The following is a 21,833-nucleotide window of genomic DNA, read 5'->3' as shown; positions in this document are numbered from 1 at the left end:
GTTGCTTCCAGACACTGATCTTGGTTCAGTTTTGTTTTTCCCTCACTATTCATAAGGTTAGGATTCGGGGAGGGAAAGCAGATCCTAGATCTGTACCTAGGGGAAACTGTTTTTTTTCTTAGTTTTGTCTCCTGAACTGCTCGTTGCCTGGAGTCTGCGGTAGCCTCTATAGTGAAGGAAGTCTTTCAAAAAGCTACTTATGGGTCATCATCTTCGGGCTACATTTCCTGCAGCACTGAGTTTACATGGCATTTACATTTTGGTGGTTTAACGGACAGAGCAACGTACAGTCATTTCACAGAAGATCCGTGTAGCGTCAATGTAGAGGTAGGCCTACAGTACCAGTCAAACGTTTGGACACACCTTCTCATTCCAGGGTTTTTCTTTATTTAGAAAAATAGTGAAGACATCAAAACTATGAAATAACACATATGGAATAATGTCGTAACCCCAAAAAGTGTTAAACAAATCTAAATATATTTAAATTTGAGATTCTTCAAAGTAGCCACCTTTTGCCTTGAGGACAGCTTTACACACTCTTGGCACACATTTTAAAATGTCAGACTTGATTTGCCCTAACTAAAAATGTATCAACCCCTACAAAAATGTCTGGGGAGAAACTGGTCAAGTTACGATCCTACAACTGTAAATGCCATCTCTGTCCATGGCAGTTAATGTCACCTTGGATATGGTTGCTCAGGGCAACTGCTACCATGAGTTTCTCTGCATCACGAGCTTATAGCATGTGTGGTCACATGGAGGCTGTTGTTTGTCTATGGTGTGTGTGTCTGTGCTGTTGAGGTTATTAATACTAGAGGAAGTGTTGAAGCTGTTGACAGACAGGCTGCAGTCTTGGTGAGAGGAGAGCCGGGGCTTTACTCTTTACCTCATTAACCCTATAGCGTTTAATTAGCCTGTGCATCAGCGCAGCACTGCTATCAGGGAGCCGCAACTCGCAGGTGTGCTGTCCAAACAACTCCCAGTCACTCTGGTTTTTATCAGGGAAAGCAGAGAGGGAGAGGAAGAGAGGGAGAGGAGAAGAGGGAGAGGAGAAGAGGGAGAGGAGAAGAGGGGGAGGAGAAGAGGGGGAGGAGAAGAGGGGGAGGGAGAGGAGAAGAGGGGAAGGAGAAGTAGAAGAGGGGGAGGAGAAGTGGGAGAAGGGGAGGAGAAGAGGGCGAAAGGGAGGAGGAGAAAGGGAGGAGAAGAGGAAGAAGGGGAGGAGAAGAGGAGGGGAAGGAAAAGAGGGAGAAGAGGAGGAGGAGAGGGGGAGGAGAAGAGGAGGATAAGAGGGGGAGGCAGCAGTGTTGAACATGCATTTTCATCCTTTGACTCTCTTTCGCTCACACACATACTCCCCAAGTACCCTGCGACTTGTGGTGAGGCGTTTCCTGAACTGAAGTGGGCAGACGTGGAGACAGAAGACACGTGCTTTGATGGTCGGCAGTAGCCACAGCAGAGGATGCCACTGCTGCAGCAGAGGAAAGGGAAACCACCGAGACAAGAGAAGAAGAGAGACAGAGAGAGAGAAGAGAGAGAAGGGAGAAACAGATGAGGCAGAGAGAGAGAAGAGAGAAGAGAGAGGAGGGAGACACACATGAGGCAGAGAGACAGAGAGAGAGAAGAGAGAGGAGGGAGAAACAGATGAGCCAGAGAGTAAGAGAGAGAGCGGCAGAGGGAGAGGAAGGATAGAATTGCAGGCTGAATGCTAAAATGAACAGAGCGGAGAGATTGAGTGCTGGCTCCATTCTCTGGTGTGAGGAGAGGAGAGAGGGAGAGAAGCAAAGGCTCTGCTGAGCTGGTAATTAACAGGAGCGCAGAGAGGGAGAGAGGAATGAAATGCTCCCCTCTGCTCTTAATAGAGAAAGATAAAGAGAGGGAGAAGCAGAGAGAGAGAGAAGCAGAGAGAGAGAGAAGCAGAGAGAGAGAAGCAGAGAGAGAGAAGCAGAGAGAGAGTAGAATAGAGCGGAGGAGAGAGAGAGATTGCGTGAGAAAGAGAGAGATGTAAAATCGCATTCATCCACACCCCTCACCGCTTCTTGCTGTTTTGAGGTGGAGGAGAGAGAGAGAAGAGGAGGAGGAGGGGGAGGTAAAGCAGTGTCTGTTTTTTTGTGTTGGTGTGTGTCTGTGGCACCAGTTATTAGCTGTGTGACCATGGGAATGCAATGTCTGGAGGATGCCTCTGGACTCTGCTGTGTGTGAGGGGGGAGTTTTTCATCTAGGCGTCTGCAACATGCTCTCCATCCCTCCATCCCTCACTCCTTCCATCTGGATGAAGCCTGGACCCTCGGTGAGCGCTGGACAGGGGGCCACCTAAGTCCCCCCCCACAGATAGAGGCGTCTTCACCTCTCTCGCCACCTTCTTCTCCTCTCCCCTCCTCCGGCTCACCAGCCACCACTGCCAGAATGTGAACGGGAACACAGCCAAACAGGTGGACCAGCACAGACCCACTGACGAACAGAGAGAGAGTGAACGAGAGCAAGGAGGTGAAGATGAAGAGAGGCGCCGAGTTCTCTGTGTACCAGGGTGGAAGCCCCCCTCGCCGACCCCCCCAACCCCTCCCAGACAACCTGAACCTCCGCAAGCAGCGCTCCCTGACCAACCTGACCCTGCTGAGCGAGGGCGAGCAGCGGGTGTACTCCTTCGAGCTAGATGACCCGCCCACGCCTTCCAAATCCTCTTTGTCCTTGTCATCATCCCCAGCGCGAGGGGGCAGCCCCAGGAAGGAGCCAGCCAGGGATGGCATGGGTGCGAGGGGCACCAGGGCGCGCTCCCTGTCCCTCTCCCTGACCAAAGTTCTCTCCCAGTCGGAGCACTCCCTCATCCCTGTGCCATGGAGGTGCACGGCGGTCGGGCGGGCATCGCTGGGCGGGCAACAGCAACCGCCTCGGGAGACGCTACGTGGGCAGCTGGGGAAGCCCAGGGAGGAGGGTACGGATGAAGAGGGCAGCAGTGGGCGTTCGGACGATGAGGTGGCGTCAGCGGCGGGCACCAGGGTCGGGGACCAGGGTGGCAGGGAGAGGGGGTACTGGGCGGAGGAGGAGGCGGAGGGGGGCGCCCGCGAGGGTACGGCTCAGCTGGACAAGGAGGTGATCCTCACCATGCTGGGTGACCTGGAGCAGGTGCTGCACACACACCCACATTGTAAGTCTCACACACACACACACACACACACACACACATACACACACACACACACACACACACACACACACACACACACACACACACACACCCTTAGTCACACTCTTTCGCCGTAATACACACACCCACACGCTTACACCGAAACACACACCCACACACCCTTAGTCACTCACCCTTAGTCACACACTCGCTGTGAGCCACACACACGCTGTGAGTCACACACACACAGCTAGACACCATAGCCAGGGGCGTACACAGGTCTCCATCTGTACGGTTATATGTACAGCTGGATGTGGAGCTGCTGTTCTGGTAGTGCTGCTGACTAGTGTCAGGTAAAGGTAGTCATAGTTACTGTGTGGTAGTGGACTGAAGCTTGGGTAGTAGTGTCAGGTAAAGGTAGTCATAGTTACTGTGTGGTAGTGGACTGCAGCTTGGGTAGTAGTGTCAGGTAAAGGTAGTCATAGTTACTGTGTGGTAGTGGACTGAAGCTTGGGTAGTAGTGTCAGGTAAAGGTAGTCATAGTTACTGTGTGGTAGTGGACTGAAGCTTGGGTAGTAGTGTCAGGTAAAGGTAGTCATAGTTACTGTGTGGTAGTGGACTGCAGCTTGGGTAGTAATGTCAGGTAAAGGTAGTCATAGTTACTGTGTAGTAGTGGACTGAAGCTTGGGTAGTAGTGTCAGGTAAAGGTAGTCATAGTTACTGTGTAGTAGTGGACTGAAGCTTGGGTAGTAATGTCAGGTAAAGGTAGTCATAGTTACTGTGTAGTAGTGGACTGAAGCTTGGGTAGTAGTGTCAGGTAAAGGTAGTCATAGTTACTGTGTGGTAGTGGACTGAAGCTTGGGTAGTAATGTCAGGTAAAGGTAGTCATAGTTACTGTGTAGTAGTGGACTGAAGCTTGGGTAGTAATGTCAGGTAAAGGTAGTCATAGTTACTGTGTAGTAGTGGACTGAAGCTTGGGTAGTAGTGTCAGGTAAAGGTAGTCATAGTTACTGTGTGGTAGTGGACTGAAGCTTGGGTAGTAGTGTCAGGTAAAGGTAGTCATAGTTACTGTGTGGTAGTGGACTGAAGCTTGGGTAGTAGTGTCAGGTAAAGGTAGTCATAGTTACTGTGTGGTAGTGGACTGCAGCTTGGGTAGTAATGTCAGGTAAAGGTAGTCATAGTTACTGTGTAGTAGTGGACTGAAGCTTGGGTAGTAGTGTCAGGTAAAGGTAGTCATAGTTACTGTGTAGTAGTGGACTGAAGCTTGGGTAGTAATGTCAGGTAAAGGTAGTCATAGTTACTGTGTCGTAGTGGACTGAAGCTTGGGTAGTAGTGTCAGGTAAAGGTAGTCATAGTTACTGTGTGGTAGTGGACTGAAGCTTGGGTAGTAATGTCAGGTAAAGGTAGTCATAGTTACTGTGTAGTAGTGGACTGAAGCTTGGGTAGTAATGTCAGGTAAAGGTAGTCATAGTTACTGTGTAGTAGTGGACTGAAGCTTGGGTAGTAGTGTCAGGTAAAGGTAGTCATAGTTACTGTGTGGTAGTGGACTGAAGCTTGGGTAGTAGTGTCAGGTAAAGGTAGTCATAGTTACTGTGTGGTAGTGGACTGCAGCTTGGGTAGTAGTGTCAGGTAAAGGTAGTCATAGTTACTGTGTAGTAGTGGACTGAAGCTTGGGTAGTAGTGTCAGGTAAAGGTAGTCATAGTTACTGTGTAGTAGTGGACTGAAGCTTGGGTAGTAGTGTCAGGTAAAGGTAGTCATAGTTACTGTGTAGTAGTGGACTGAAGCTTGGGTAGTAATGTCAGGTAAAGGTAGTCATAGTTACTGTGTGGTAGTGGACTGAAGCTTGGGTAGTAGTGTCAGGTAAAGGTAGTCATAGTTACTGTGTGGTAGTGGACTGCAGCTTGGGTAGTAGTGTCAGGTAAAGGTAGTCATAGTTACTGTGTAGTAGTGGACTGAAGCTTGGGTAGTAATGTCAGGTAAAGGTAGTCATAGTTACTGTGTGGTAGTAGACTGAAGCTTGGGTAGTAGTGTCAGGTAAAGGTAGTCATAGTTACTGTGTGGTAGTAGACTGAAGCTTGGGTAGTAGTGTCAGGTAAAGGTAGTCATAGTTACTGTGTGGTAGTGGACTGAAGCTTGGGTACTAGTGTCAGGTAAAGGTAGTCATAGTTACTGTGTAGTAGTGGACTGAAGCTTGGGTAGTAATGTCAGGTAAAGGTAGTCATAGTTACTGTGTGGTAGTGGACTGAAGCTTGGGTAGTAGTGTCAGGTAAAGGTAGTCATAGTTACTGTGTGGTAGTAGACTGATGCTTGGGTAGTAGTGTCAGGTAAAGGTAGTCATAGTTACTGTGTAGTAGTGGACTGAAGCTTGGGTAGTATTGTCAGGTAAAGGTAGTCATAGTTACTGTGTGGTAGTGGACTGAAGCTTGGGTAGTAGTGTCAGGTAAAGGTAGTCATAGTTACTGTATGGTAGTGGACTGAAGCTTGGGTAGTAGTGTCATGTAAAGGTAGTCATAGTTACTGTGTGGTAGTAGACTGAAGCTTGGGTAGTAGTGTCAGGTAAAGGTAGTCATAGTTACTGTGTGGTAGTGGACTGAAGCTTGGGTAGTAGTGTCAGGTAAAGGTAGTCATAGTTACTGTGTGGTAGTAGACTGAAGCTTGGGTAGTAGTGTCAGGTAAAGTAGTCATAGTTGCTGTGTGGTAGTAGACTGAAGCTTGGGTAGTAGTGTCAGGTAAAGGTAGTCATAGTTACTGTGTGGTAGTGGACTGAAGCTTGGGTAGTAGTGTCAGGTAAAGGTAGTCATAGTTACTGTGTGGTAGTGGACTGAAGCTTGGGTAGTAGTGTCAGGTAAAGGTAGTCATAGTTACTGTGTGGTAATGGACTGAAGCTTGGGTAGTAGTGTCAGGTAAAGGTAGTCATAGTTACTGTGTGGTAGTGGACTGAAGCTTGGGTAGTAGTGTCAGGTAAAGGTAGTCATAGTTGCTGTGTGGTAGTGGTTGTGTTATTAGTAGTGCTAACATAAATAATAATTTTAGTAATAGTAGAAACACTGGTAGTAATAGCAGTAACATAAACATTTGTGCTATCACTGTAGTAGTAAAAGTAGCAACATAAATACTCATTGTGGTATTATTGTAGTAGTAATAGTATTAACATAAATACTCATTGTGGTATTATTGTAGTAGTAATAGCAGTAACATAAATACTCATTGTGGTAATATTGTAGTAGCAATAACAGTGACATAAATACTAATTGTGTTATCACTGTAGTAGTAATAACAGTAACATAAATACTCATTGTTTTATTATTGTAGTAGTAATAGCAGTAACATAAATACTCATTGTGGTATTATCGTAGTAGTAATAGCAGTAACAGAAATACTCATTGTGGTATTATTGTAGTAGTAATAGTATTAACATAAATACTCATTGTGGTATTATTGTAGTAGTAGTAATAGCAGTAACAGAAATACTCATTGTGGTATTATTGTAGTAGTAATAGTATTAACATAAATACTCATTGTGGTATTATTGTAGTAGTAGTAATAGCAGTAACATAAATACTCATTGTGTTATCACTGTAGTAGTAATAGCAGTAACATAAATACTCATTGTGTTATCACTGTAGTAGTAATAGCAGTAACATAAATACTCATTGTGTTATCACTGTAGTAGTAATAGCAGTAACATAAATACTCATTGTGTTATCACTGTAGTAGTAACAGCAGTAACATAAATACTCATTGTGGTATTATTGTAGTAGTAGTAATAGCAGTAACATAAATACTCATTGTGTTATCACTGTAGTAGTAATAGCAGTAACATAAATACTCATTGTGTTATCACTGTAGTAGTAATAGCAGTAACATAAATACTCATTGTGTTATCACTGTAGTAGTAATAGCAGTAACATAAATACTCATTGTGTTATCACTGTAGTAGTAATAGCAGTAACATAAATACTCATTGTGTTATCACTGTAGTAGTAATAGCAGTAACATAAATACTCATTGTGTTATCACTGTAGTAGTAATAGCAGTAACATAAATACTCATTGTGTTATCACTGTAGTAGTAATAGCAGTAACATAAATACTCATTGTGTTATCACTGTAGTAGTAACAGCAGTAACATAAATACTCATTGTGGTATTATTGTAGTAGTAATAGTAATCATTGTGTTATCACTGTAGTAGTAACAGCTCGTATAGCACTGAAAAAGCCCAGCCCCAAATTCTCCCGTTCTTGAAAAGGTACTAGTGCTGCTGCCAGCTGCAGCGAACGCGCTCCCTCCCTGCCTGTGAATACAACAGTGACAGTGATCCATTCATACTATCCCTGTCTGTGTGATCTATCCAGATAGTTACAGTACCTCCTAAAGCCCATTCCCACACAAAGTTGTCAGTAAAAGTGCCCAGCCTGCCCAGCTGCAGTATAGTACAGTATGGCAGCTCAGGGTTTTGCCTCAGGGAACGATGTATTGGATGTGGTTTAACAAGCAGCTCAGTGCTGAACTGCCTGTTAGGACAGAACTCAGCAGCACAGGTTTTAGCTAGGAGAAGTCATAACACTCTGGATCCAGTTTTTCCTTCCTCTCAGGCGTGTGGCTGCAGCAAGCTGCAGAGAGTTGACACATGCTATCTAACACAGAGAGGATTGTGGGTGACAATAGAAATGGGTTTGAATGATTTGAGTTGACATTCTCTGCACGAAGGCGTATTCAGAGTTTGGTGCATGCGAGCAAGTCTTGCCGAGCCCCTGGTGTGTTTTGTGAGACACGGTGTTAGCTGGACTCATTAGGATGTGTGGAGCAGGGAGTGGTATTCACTCTCTCCAGGAGAGGTGCCGGCCTCGAGCTAAAGAGAACATGCATTATTGAAGAGAGGGAGAGTGATACTAGGCAGCTGCTGAACCTGTGGCCTGTGGTGGTGTTGGGGGGGGGTGTGTGTGTGCGTGCTCGTGCGCGTGCGTGTGTGTGTGTGTGTTCATATTTGTGTGGGTCAACCTGGGGCTTGAGGTGCTGCCGCTGCATCGTAGCATGATTGTTGTGCTCAACAGGGACTTGAATAGCGATGCGTCTGACTGAGGCTGAGATCACCTCCCCGGTACGACGTTGTGAAGTGGTGCTTGCTGCTATATTCCCCGTCATAAACAGTCTAGAATGAGGTTCACGGCTTTTGTTACTCAAACATTCATATCATTTAGATGTAAATAATGTCATTGACCTCTAGATTTCCAGTGAACACGGTGCGGGAGGAATCTAAGACCTAAACCTCTCCTCATCATCTCTTAACACCTATTTCCTTTTTTACAATGTGGTTTAATAACGGCATCAATAGTATACATTTTTTTTTACAGTTTTATTTGCGGCAAATACCAAATGATTAATGTTGACATATTAATGTTTACATACTTCACACTTATTTCAACGTCAATATTATTACCTTTCGCTCCCAAAATCTAATCTGACCGCCTGTGAGTATAAAATGAATGGTACATATTACCTGTTGGTTGTGCCTATGGGGAGTGGTGGTGGTGAGTGATGGTGATGGTGGTGAGTGATGGTAGTGAGTGATGGTGGTGGTGGTTGTGAGTGATGTTGGTGGGTGGTGGTGAGTGATGGTGGTGAGTGGTGGTGAGTGATGGTGGTGGGTGGTGTTGAGTGATGGTAGTGAGTGATGGTGGTGGGTGGTGGTGAGTGGTGTTGAGTGGTGGTTGTGAGTGATGGTGGTGGGTGGTGGTGAGTGATGGTGGTGGGTGGTGGTGAGTGATGGAGGTAGTGGTGGTGAGTGATGGAGGTAGTGATGGTGATTGTTGGTGGTGGTGAGTGATGGTGATTGGTGGTGAGTGATGGTGATTGGTGGTGGTGGTTGTGAGTGATGGTGGTGGGTGGTGGTGAGTGATGGTGGTGGGTGGTGTTGAGTGATGGTAGTGAGTGATGGTGGTGGTGAGTGATGGTGGTGGTGAGTGATGGAGGTAGTGGTGGTGAGTGATGGAGGTAGTGATGGTGATTGTTGGTGGTGGTGAGCGATGGTGATTGGTGGTGAGCGATGGTGATTGGTGGTGGTGGTTGTGAGTGATGGTGGTGAGTGGTGGTGAGTGATGGTGGTGGGTGGTGTTGAGTGATGGTAGTGAGTGATGGTAGTGAGTGATGGTGGTGGTGAGTGATGGTGGTGGGTGGTGGTGAGTGATGGAGGTAGTGGTGGTGAGTGATGGAGGTAGTGATGGTGATTGGTGGTGGTGGTGGTGAGTGATGGTGATGGTGATTGGTGGTGAGTGATGGTGATTGGTGGTGGTGGTTGTGAGTGATGGTGGTGGGTGGTGGTGGTGAGTGATGGTGGTGAGTGGTGGTGAGTGATGGTGGTGGGTGGTGTTGAGTGATGGTCGTGAGTGATGGTGGTGGTGAGTGATGGTGGTGGGTGGTGGTGAGTGATGGTGGTGGGTGGTGGTGAGAGATGGTGATTGATGGTGGTGGTGGTGAGTGATGGTAGTTAGTGATGGTCGTGAGTGATGGCCATGAGTGATGGTATTGAGTGATGGTAGTGAGTGATGGTAGTGAGTGATAATAGTGAGTGATAATAGTGAGTGATGGTAGTGAGTGATGGTAGTGAGTGATGGTCATGAGTGATGGTCGTGAGTGATAATAGTGAGCGATGGTGTAATAACAGAGCAGCAGTCTGCTTTAGGTGAATGCTCCACTCCATTACCCCTCTATGAATCTCTCCCCCCGGCTAACTCACTGAGAGTGTGTGCATTCTAAATAGCACCCTATTCCCCATTTAGTTCCCTATGTAGTGCACTACTTTTAACCAGGGCCCATAACCCACTATAGGCAATAAGGGGCTAGCTGGGATGCACACTGTGTCCAGCCCTGATCCCCCCAGGGCCAACCCTGTTTGTGTCCCTTAATAATTGGACTGTGATTGGATCTTTGTCGGCGAGGATAGGGTGAAGCGAGGCGACGAATAGAGAGAGGGATGTAGGTAGGGGAAGGTTTTGAAGATTTATTGCAGTTTTGAGACTGTCTCTCAGACCAACTTGCCACACCCCACCCACACATACATGATATGAGCATTCCTCCTCACTTCTCTCTCTCTCTTTCTCTCTCTCTCTCTCTCTCGCACTTTCTGCTCTCTCTCTCTCTCTCTCTCTCGCACTTTCTGCTCTCTCTCTCTCTCTCTCTCTCTCTCTCTCTCTCTCTCTCTCTCTCTCTCTTTCTCGCTCGCTCTCTCTCTCTCTCTCTCGCTCTCTCTCTCTCTCTCTTTCTGCTCTCCCTCACTCTTTCTGCTCTCTCTCTGCTCTCTCTCTGCTCTCTCTCTGCTCTCTCTCTGCTCTCTCTCTCTCTCTCTCTCTCTCTCTCTCTCTCTCTCTCTCTCTCTCTCTCTCTCTCTCTCTCTCATTTCAGCTGACAGTGAGACACGCAACAGTCAAATTAAAGGGGTCTAAAAGCCATTCAATGTCCTATTGAGTCCATTATACAAGGCTGTCCAGCTCTTTTGTGTTCCCTTTTAAGTCTGAAACCGTAGACGGCATAGGGAGGCATTGATTGGCCACCCCCGTGGCTCGGGGTTAACGGATGCTGCCTGGGCTTGGTCCCACCTCAGATCTTAACAGCCTCCCTGATAGGACTGATTCTGAACCGGACTCACGTCTATGGGGTCAGGGTAAAATAGTCCAAAATTGTGTGTGTGTACACATTTTACTGTACTTGTGAGTACCAGGTTTCCTCACAAGAATAGTAAATCAACAAAAATCAGAGAAGTGGGGATATTTTTCCAGTCCTCACTTGTAAAAATGCTATTTTAGGCTCAGGGGTGAGGTTTAGGGTTATGGTTCAAATTAGAGTTAGGTTTAGGCGCTATGATAAGGTTTAGTGTTCAGGTTAGGGTTATGTTTAGGGTTAGGGGTATGTGTGAGTGTGTGTATAATAAGTAATTAGATGGGTGATTATATTTGTCCTGTTTCACACATGTACCAGTGTGTATTGATATGTATGGGGGAAATGGAAATGTGGTTTTTGCCTATCCCAGCTCCCCCTGAGACACCCTCGGAGTGTGTGTGTGTGTGTGTGTGTGTGTGTGTGTGCGCGCGCGCGCGCGTGCGTAAGCTGTATCAGTCCTCTTGACAGAAGCAGTGATGCGTGAACACAGTTTAGAGGTGCCTCTCACCAGCTCTTCCAAAATCAGGTCAGCTTTGAAGGTTACTGACAAAGTTTGATGGACTCTGTACTCGCTATGTATGTACTTTATAACACAATGAAAGCATTCACTCTGCGTTGTATGTTGGGGTGATGCACCAGACAATAACTTAATATTCAACCTGTGTGGAGTATATTCGTTCTCTATATGTTAAGCGCTGGTTGACTGTTCAGTGAATAAAAACTATGGTTCAACACAAAGGAACATGACAAGCCATTTTAAGAACCCACACACATTCACCACATTTGGCCCAGTGTTGGAGTGGTTCATTCCAATGTGAAGTAGAAAAAGCATGAAAACTTTATCGGCAGCGCTGACACATTCTGTTGTTCCCTCATTAGACGCGTGTGCAGACTCATTCTACAACGCTCCTTTGTTTTTTTTTGTGCCTTGAAACTGGAAACTGCTGTGACTGGCATCCATTTTGGGTCTCCCACAACTCCTGTTAATTACCAGCCCATGGTGTCTGCTGACAGAGGCGATGATGGCTGGAGCATAGCCAGGCCTAATTGGACTAGGCAGGCAGATATGCGGGGCCTTGCCCTTGGACTATTGCACTGTAGTGTCTTCCTACAGCTGTTGTGTCTATGACTGTGTTTGTGGGAAGACACTGCCATGGGTAAAATCCAAATGGCACCCTTTTCCCTGCACACTGGTCAAAACTAGTGCACTATGTAGGGAATAGGGTGCCGTTTGGAACGCAGTCTACAAGTACTGTAGCACTCTACTGCTTATTAGTAGCTCCCCTTTAGAATGGGCTTAATGTATTGCAATATAATGCAGTAGAATGGACTTTAGGTACTGCAATACAATGAGTTTAATGTACTGCAATAGAATGGGCTTAATGTACTGCAATATAATGGGCTCAATGTACTGCAGTAGAATGGGTTTAATGTACTGCAGTAGAATGGGTTTAATATACTTCAGTAGAATGTGTTTAATATACTGCAGTAGAATGGGTTTAATATACTGCAGTAGAATGGGTTTAATATACTTCAGTAGAATGGGCTTAATGTACTGCAGTAGAATGGGCTTAATGTACTGCAATATAATGGGCTCAATGTACTGCAGTAGAATGGGTTTAATGTACTGCAGTAGAATGGGTTTAATATACTTCAGTAGAATGGGTTTTATATACTTCAGTAGAATGGGCTCAATGTACTGCAGTAGAATGGGTTTAATATACTGCAGTAGAATGGGTTTCATATACTTCAGTAGAATGTGTTTAATATACTTCAGTAGAATGTGTTTAATATACTTCAGTAGAATGGGTTTAATATACTGCAGTAGAATGGGTTTAATATACTTCAGTAGAATGTGTTTAATATACTGCAGTAGAATGGGTTTAATATACTTCAGTAGAATGGGTTTAATATACTTCAGTAGAATGGGTTTAATATACTTCAGTAGAATGTGTTTAATATACTTCAGTAGAATGTGTTTAATATACTTCAGTAGAATGGGCTTAATGTACTGCAATATAATGGGCTCAATGTACTGCAGTAGAATGGGTTTAATGTACTGCAGTAGAATGGGTTTAATATACTGCAGTAGAATGGGTTTAATATACTGCAGTAGAATGGGTTTAATATACTTCAGTAGAATGTGTTTAATATACTGCAGTAGAATGGGTTTAATATACTTCAGTAGAATGGGTTTAATATACTGCAGTAGAATGGGTTTAATATACTGCAGTAGAATGGGTTTAATATACTGCAGTAGAATGGGTTTAATATACTGCAGTAGAATGGGTTTAATATACTTCAGTAGAATGTGTTTAATATACTGCAGTAGAATGGGTTTAATATACTGCAGTAGAATGGGTTTAATATACTTCAGTAGAATGGGTTTTATATACTTCAGTAGAATGGGCTCATTGTACTGCAACAGGCACTTCACTGTGAATTAGTCTTATATATAACTATTGTAAGTATATAAAACATGAAGTTGTTACTGTCGGAGCTGAACTGGAATCAGGGGAAAGGTCCTGGACTGAGATGAAATGCATTTCGATGGGACTGACTAAGATTGAAAGACTAGCTGAGATTTAGCTGTTGAGGCATAATATATGTTGTAGCTTACAGATGGAGAATGTAGTGTCATGGCAGTGGGTTTCTATGTTCACGTTGAAAATGGCAGGACTGCAGAAATGTCCTTTTTCCACTAAAAACATGTTTCGTTGACAATTCCACCCTGACAGCTGAGACGGGTTCAAACTGTCGGCACAGCATCTTGGAATGCGTACCCATGCTACCCGTCAGAGCGCGTTGTCATGGTGATGTTGGTGATGCTGATGTATGACGCGTCTTGAGGAAACAGAATGTTACAGGAGCCCACATCTGGTGTAACATGAAGTTACCCCTAGACGCTGATGTTTGGTCAGTTTTGCTTTTTCCCCCACTAATGGTTAAGGTTAGAATTGGGACAGAGGAAGCTGATCCTAGATCTGTACTTAAGGGAAACTTTACCACGGAGCCCAACATCTCTCATAAACCCCTTCTCTGTGCATTACAGGGGAAGACCCCGAGACGAGACGCATGCGGACAGTGAAGAACATTGCTGACCTACGGCAGAACCTGGAGGAGACCATGTCCAGTCTGCGGGGGACGCAGATCAGTCACAGGTGAGCAAGGGGCTCGGGAACGTCCACTGTGGGGCTCAGGGTTGGGGTCAATTCCATTTAAATTCAAGACAATTCAGGAAGTACACTGAAATTCCAATTATTTTCAATGCTTTCAATTACAACAATGTTGAATTGGAATTGGATTTGGTTTACTTCCTGATTGACTGGAATTGAAATGGTTGACCTCGTACAATCACATGTTTTTCATTCTCTGCAGTTCCTCAATCTAAAGTTGATATGATTATAATTATATCAGGTCCTCAACTAAAACACTGGTCAGTTATTATTTAGGATTCCTGATGTTTTCAGGGTTTTAAACTACCTGGCATTCTATTTTCAGATTAAACATTCTGATTGGATGAGTATATAAAGGACTGATACCGTATTTCAGAAGTCTCAAAGCTCTTTCCGATTTTCCCCGCAATTACCCTATCTTGATATTTCCTAGATATTCTAATCAAGTACTTACACGCTACTGGCACACTTTGATGGTGTTTGAGGGGGACAGAAAACCACAACCTATCATGTCTGGTCCGTCACAACAGCAGCCTGTTCGCATTAAAGGAATGTCTTGGCTGATCTCCGGCGAGTCATAATAATGATCATGGGTTTTTGTCATGGCTCTGGGCTGTACTCTTCTCTTCTCCAATTGATTATTCTGATATTTCTGACCCATTTGTGGGGAAAATGGTGGCAAGGCGGCGGAACAGCCGTGACAGATGGCAGCGTGTGTTCCCTCACCGCCACCAGAAAGGAGCGCGGCTCTACTGATCAATAAAGCACCATTGTTTCTCTAGCACATTGACTCTCTGGCACATTGACTCTCTAGCACATTGACTCTCTAGCACATTGACTCTCTGGCACATTGACTCTCTAGCACATTGACTCTCTGGCACATTGACTCTCTAGCACATTGACTCTCTAGCACATTGACTCTCTAGCACATTGACTCTCTGGCACATTGACTCTCTAGCACATTGACTCTCTAGCACATTGACTCTCCAGCACATTGACTCTATAGCACATTGACTCTCTAGCACATTGACTCTATAGCACATTGACTCTCTAGCACATTGACTCTATAGCACATTGACTCTCTAGCACATTGACTCTCTAGCACATTGACTCTCTAGCACATTGACTCTCCAGCACATTGACTCTATAGCACATTGACTCTCTAGCACATTGACTCTATAGCACATTGACTCTCTAGCACATTGACTCTATAGCACATTGACTCTCTAGCACATTGACTCTCTAGCACATTGACTCTATAGCACATTGACTCTATAGCACATTGACTCTCCAGCACATTGACTCTATAGCACATTGACTCTCCAGCACATTGACTCTATAGCACATTGACTCTCCAGCACATTGACTCTCTAGCACATGGACTCTATAGCACATTGACTCTCTAGCACATTGACTCTATAGCACATTGACTCTATAGCACATTGACTCTCCAGCACATTGACTCTATAGCACATTGACTCTCCAGCACATTGACTATAGCACATTGACTCTCCAGCACATTGACTCTCTAGCACATTGACTCTATAGCACATTGACTCTCTAGCACATTGACTCTATAGCACATTGACTCTCTAGCACATTGACTCTATAGCACATTGACTCTATAGCACATTGACTCTCCAGCACATTGACTCTATAGCACATTGACTCTCCAGCACATTGACTCTCTAGCACATTGACTCTATAGCACATTGACTCTCTAGCACATTGACTCTCTAGCACATTGACTCTATAGCACATTGACTCTCTAGCACATTGACTCCAGCACATTGACTCTATAGCACATTGACTCTCTAGCACATTGACTCTCTAGCTAGCACATTGACTCTCTAGCACATTGACTCTCTAGCACATTGACTCTCTAGCACATTGACTCTCTAGCACATTGACTCTCAAGCACATTGTCTCTCTAGCACATTGTTTCTCTAGCACATTGACTCTCTAGCACATTGACTCTCTAGCACATTGACTAACTAGCAAATTGACTAGCTAGCACATTGTTTCTCTAGCACATTGACTCTCTAGCACATTGTTTCTCTAGCACATTGACTCCAGTTAGACCCCCAGGGGCCTCTGCTGTTATTCCATTGAGACACTTAGAGACGTAATGAGGAGAGGACACCCAGCATGGAACATGAAGGATTATCAAACCCTCAACATCAGCCATGTAGAAACCTGTCTGCCCGCCTCCCTGTCTGTCCGTCTGTCTGTCCGTCTGTCTGTCCGCCTGTTTGTCTGTCCGCCTGTTTGTCTGTCCGCCTGTTTGTCTGCCCGCCTGCCTGTCTGCCCGCCTGCCTGTCTGCCCGCCTGTCTGTCTGTCTGTCTGCCTGTCTGCCTGCCTGTCTGCCCGCCTGTCTGCCCGCCTGTCGGCCTGCCTGCCCACCTGTCAGTCTGTCTGCTACAGTATATATGAGTGTAAATAGAGTGAGGGTATCAGACAGGAATTCCAATGGGGCTCGTAACTAGAGAATGGGCAAGCCATTAAAAGGTCTTTCACACACAGAAATTGCCGTGAAGAGGTAATCAGGGCGAAGGTTTTTCACCTCCATTGTAATGAATCACTGCTGCATGAAGAACCGGCCCACAGTGTGTGATCGTTATTTATATGAGGGATTTCTTTTTTCTTTTCTGACTGGAGCTTCATTTCCATGCGCACTTCATGGCCATCTGGTCCAGCTGATAGAGAGGCTGTGTTTGTCATCAATCTGATGTAAAGGACCTCTCTGCATGGAAATGTAAAGGACCTCTCTGTGTGGTGGTTTCTCTGTTATAACCCATGTTAATGACCTCTCTGTGTGGTGGTTTCTCTGTTATAACCCTTGTAAAGGACCTCTCTGTGTGGTAGTTTATCTGTTATAACTCATGTAAAGGACCTCTCTGTGTGGTAGTTTCTCTGTTATAACCCTTGTAAAGGACCTCTCTGTGTGGTAGTTTCTCTGTTATAACCCATGTAAAGGATCTCTCTGTGTGGTAGTTTCTCTGTTATAACCCATGTAAAGGACCTCTCTGTGTGGTGGTTTCTCTGTTATAACTCATTTAAAGGATCTCTCTGTGTGGTAGTTTCTCTGTTTTAACCCATTTAAAGGATCTCTCTGTGTGGTGGTTTCTCTGTTTTAACCCATGTAAAGGATCTCTCTGTGTGGTAGTTTCTCTGTTATAACCCTTGTAAAGGATCTCTCTGTGTGGTGGTTTCTCTGTTATAACCCATGTTAATGACCTCTCTGTGTGGTGGTTTCTCTGTTATAACCCTTGTAAAGGACCTCTCTGTGTGGTAGTTTATCTGTTATAACTCATGTAAAGGACCTCTCTGTGTGGTAGTTTCTCTGTTATAACCCATGTAAAGGACCTCTCTGTGTGGTGGTTTCTCTGTTATAACCCATGTAAAGGACCTCTCTGTGTGGTAGTTTCTCTGTTATAACCCATGTAAAGGACCTCTCTGTGTGGTGGTTTCTCTGTTATAACTCATTTAAAGGATCTCTCTGTGTGGTAGTTTCTCTGTTTTAACCCATTTAAAGGATCTCTCTGTGTGGTGGTTTCTCTGTTTTAACCCATGTAAAGGATCTCTCTGTGTGGTAGTTTCTCTGTTATAACCCTTGTAAAGGATCTCTCTGTGTGGTAGTTTCTCTTTTATAACCCATGTAAAGGATCTCTCTGTGTGGTAGTTTCTCTGTTTTAACCCATGTAAAGGATCTCTCTGTGTGGTGGTTTCTCTGTTATAACTCATGTAAAGGATCTCTCTGTGTGGTAGTTTCTCTGTTATAACCCTTGTAAAGGATCTCTCTGTGTGGTGGTTTCTCTGTTATAACCCATGTAAAGGATCTCTCTGTGTGGTAGTTTCTCTGTTATAACTCATGTAAAGGACCTCTCTGTGTGGTAGTTTCTCTGTTTTAACTCATTTAAAGGACCTCTCTGTGTGGTAGTTTCTCTGTTTTAACTCATTTAAAGGACTTCTCTGTGTGGTAGTTTCTCTGTTATAACCCATGTAAAGGATCTCTCTGTGTGGTAGTTTCTCTGTTATAACCCTTGTAAAGGATCTCTCTGTGTGGTAGTTTCTCTGTTATAACTCATGTAAAGGACCTCTCTGTGTGGTAGTTTCTCTGTTATAACCCATGTAAAGGACCTCTCTGTGTGGTTGTTTCTCTGTTTTAACTCATGTAAAGGATCTCTCTGTGTGGTGGTTTCTCTGTTATAACCCATGTAAAGGATCTCTCTGTGTGGTAGTTTCTCTGTTATAACTCATGTAAAGGATCTCTCTGTGTGGTAGTTTCTCTGTTATAACCCATGTAAAGGATCTCTCTGTGTGGTAGTTTCTCTGTTATAACCCATGTAAAGGACCTCTCTGTGTGGTTGTTTCTCTGTTTTAACTCATGTAAAGGATCTCTCTGTGTGGTGGTTTCTCTGTTATAACCCATGTAAAGGATCTCTCTGTGTGGTAGTTTCTCTGTTATAACTCATGTAAAGGATCTCTCTGTGTGGTAGTTTCTCTGTTATAACTCATGTAAAGGACCTCTCTGTGTGGTAGTTTCTCTGTTATAACCCTTGTAAAGGATCTCTCTGTGTGGTAGTTTCTCTGTTATAACCCATGTAAAGGACCTCTCTGTGTGGTAGTTTCTCTGTTATAACCCATGTAAAGGATCTCTCTGTGTGGTAGTTTCTCTGTTATAACCCATGTAAAGGACCTCTCTGTGTGGTAGTTTCTCTGTTATAACCCATGTAAAGGATCTCTCTGTGTGGTTGTTTCTCTGTTTTAACTCATGTAAAGGATCTCTCTGTGTGGTGGTTTCTCTGTTATAACCCATGTAAAGGATCTCTCTGTGTGGTAGTTTCTCTGTTATAACTCATGTAAAGGACCTCTCTGTGTGGTAGTTTCTCTGTTATAACTCATGTAAAGGACCTCTCTGTGTGGTAGTTTCTCTGTTATAACTCATGTACTGGTTGTTCTCTATGGCTGATTGTAACGTGTGAATCCCAGCCCCATGGCCCCCCACCTGCTTCGTAATTGAACTCTGCTTGAAACAGAGCGCCATCCACCACAACACTAACATTCCTCACAGAAACCTCCAAGACCCAGACGTTGCCACGCCACCACAGATAATCTGTATCGATCAAAGCCCATGTTTGATTCTCTGTCCAACCTACACCCAGACGGAATGAAAAAAGTAGTATTGATTGACATTTGAAGAGAAATATGTTTTCCGCATATGAAAAGACGCTGTGCTCTTCAAGGGCAATTCCCCAGATTGCAAGAAAAGAACAATTGCCCCCAAAAATCCCTTTCCACTGTGGCTGTGTATTAGTCCCATGGGATTCTGACTCCTCGGATGACATTTTAAATGCGCTAGCTTTACCTGGTCTGGTTTGTTTAATTGGTGTTTACAGCGTTATAGGCAGAGTCAATTATTCACAGCTATACGATGTTTGGATATCTGCTGGGCAGATACACCGTGCTGAGGAGAGCATGTGATTTCTCACAGATGCAGGCTTAGGCAGTGTCTCAAATGGCACCCTGTTCCCTGTAGTGCACTACTTTGACCAGAGCCCTGTGCACTGTGTAGGGAATAGGGTGCCATTTGGGACGTAGACTTGCACAGGCTAAACTCATTTCCTTCACGCCATCAGTGGTGAAACCAATTGATCTGTAACACCTGTCAACTTCGGCGCCCACCGCACATACAGCTCTACCTCAACACCCCCATGCATTTCAACCAGCGGCAGCCCAATGCAGACCTATTGAATGAAGCTCTCCCATCCATGTCCATGCAGGACATACTCCAGACAGGCAGGATCATTACTCTACTGTCCTTCATATTACCTTAACCAGTGCACTCCAGGTCAACGATGGGAAAACATTATTCTCTGTAAATGTGGATACACACATCAAGGTTGTGACCCCTCCCCCATTCTTCCTGTGCTGTTTCCACCCCGTTTCATCCTGACTATTGATTTCTGGGTTTGGAGAGGAAGAGGGCCGCTCCCATACTGTGGGTTAGCCTCCGTGATGACACCATATCAGTCTTCCACCTTCCTGGAGGCCGCAGGGTACCAGGAGACAGCAGAGTGTGCGTGTGCGTGTGTGTGTGTGTGTGTGTGTGTGTGTGTGTGTGTGTGTGTGTGTGTGTGTGTGTGTGTGTGTGTGTGTGCGCGCGCGTGCATGTATGTATGTATGTATGTATGTATGTATGTATGTATGTATGTATGTATGTATGTATGTATGTATGTATGTGTGTGTGTGTGTGTGTGTGTGTGTGTGTGTGTGTGTGTGTGTGTGTGTGTGTGTGTGTGTGTGCGTGTGTGTGTGTGTATTAGATACATGGAAATGTGAGGGATCTGTCACCTACTACTGTATGTGGACTGACTCATGCCCTGGGCCCCATCCCCCACCAGCCTCTCCACCTAGACACTGATATAGATCACTTCATGAGGTAGTCAGACCCCACCTAGACACTGATATAGATCACTTCAGGAAATAGTCAGACCCCACCTAGATACTGATACAGGACACTTCAGGAAGTAGTCAGACCCCACCTAGACACGGATATAGATCACTTCAGGAGGTAGTCAGACCCCACCTAGACACTGATATAGATCACTTCAGGAAGTAGTCAGACCCGACCTAGACACGGATATAGATCCCTTCAGGAAGTAGTCAGACCCCACCTAGACACTGATATAGATCAGTTCAGGAAGTAGTCAGACATGCGTTGTGTCTTATTGTAGAGTAGATGGATCAGGACAGTGAAGCCATGTAAATCATCCTGATCCTAAATTCCTGGACAGCTGGCACCATTGGCTAATGCCGTCAATATGTGTAATAAAATAAATAAATATTATAAATATATTATTTTGAAAGAATAGCTGTGAAATAATTTGCCTACAAGGAGCCACCAGGGAATCTTATCACAATGCGTAGACAATGGACAGATAAGAGAGACACATTTTAATACCATGTGTAGACAAATTTCTGAAAATGTGGGCACAATCAGGATGTGGATAAGATCAGGTCACATGACCCATGTTAGCTCCAAGTGTAAACAGGGCTTTAGAGAATCGCTTCAGACTACATTATTGAAGCTGCGGTACCAACATGTGCCATAGGGGGCAGTGGTGACCCTCTGACAATGGGGCTCCCACACCCTACCTGCCTGCCTGCACACAGCACTGGCACAGGAATAATCAAACACACCTGCTCAGTGGCACGCCACAGCAGGTTATCTCAAACACTATGTGGGAAACCTGATGGATACCTGATCAGGATCTGGCAACCAGGTCTGGAACGCTACAGTGACAGCTCTCCTCTCTCCTCCAAACACACACACACACACATTACTTCTCCCTATCTCTCTCTCTCTGTCCACATACTGCAGAAACATATTGTTCTATAGAGACACACTGCTGTAAAGTTACACACGTGTGTGTGCGGGGGTTGATGGTGATGAGGAGTGACTGTGGTTGTGACATTGCTAGCTATCTCCTTCCCCGGCTAGGATCGCATAGCTGCAGCCTCTGTGTGCTCCTGATAGCTCTCACACACACACACACACACACACGCACACACACACACACACACACACACACACACACACACACACACACACACACACACACACACACACACACACACTCACACACACACACACACAGACACACAGAACCTCCCACACACTCATGCACACACACACACACACAACCTCATACAACCTCACACACACACACACACACACACACTCACAAACCAACACTCACATGGTTGTCACTTCACACAACCCCAGGGGTTAGAGATGGATCAGTCTCAGTGTTAGACAGTAGTTAGAGATGGATCAGTCTCAGTGTTAGACAGTAGTTAGAGATGGATCAGACT

General features: G+C 45.0%; 1 protein-coding gene across 29 annotated transcripts in view; it reads left to right on the top strand.

Moving 5' to 3' along the window:
• LOC110500961 (neuron navigator 3) overlaps positions 1–21,833 on the top strand; it is a 390,216-nt gene that overhangs the window by 294,766 nt on the left and 73,617 nt on the right. For 26 of the 29 annotated variants that reach the window (XM_090213540.1, XM_090213537.1, XM_090213539.1 and 23 more), the window contains one exon: positions 13,831–13,939. In XM_090213540.1, the coding sequence (XP_090069666.1) occupies positions 13,831–13,939 (109 nt within the window). Of the gene's footprint in view, positions 1–1,243; positions 3,143–13,830; positions 13,940–21,833 lie in introns of those variants that run through there. The other 3 variants (XM_090213545.1, XM_090213543.1, XM_090213544.1) reach the window with 2 other exon arrangements.

This window comes from Oncorhynchus mykiss, chromosome 21 (assembly GCF_057628025.1).
Source record: "Oncorhynchus mykiss isolate SJ-2025 chromosome 21, ASM5762802v1, whole genome shotgun sequence".
Lineage (NCBI taxonomy): Eukaryota > Metazoa > Chordata > Actinopteri > Salmoniformes > Salmonidae > Oncorhynchus > Oncorhynchus mykiss.
This window is presented reverse-complemented; position numbering and strand designations above follow the sequence as displayed.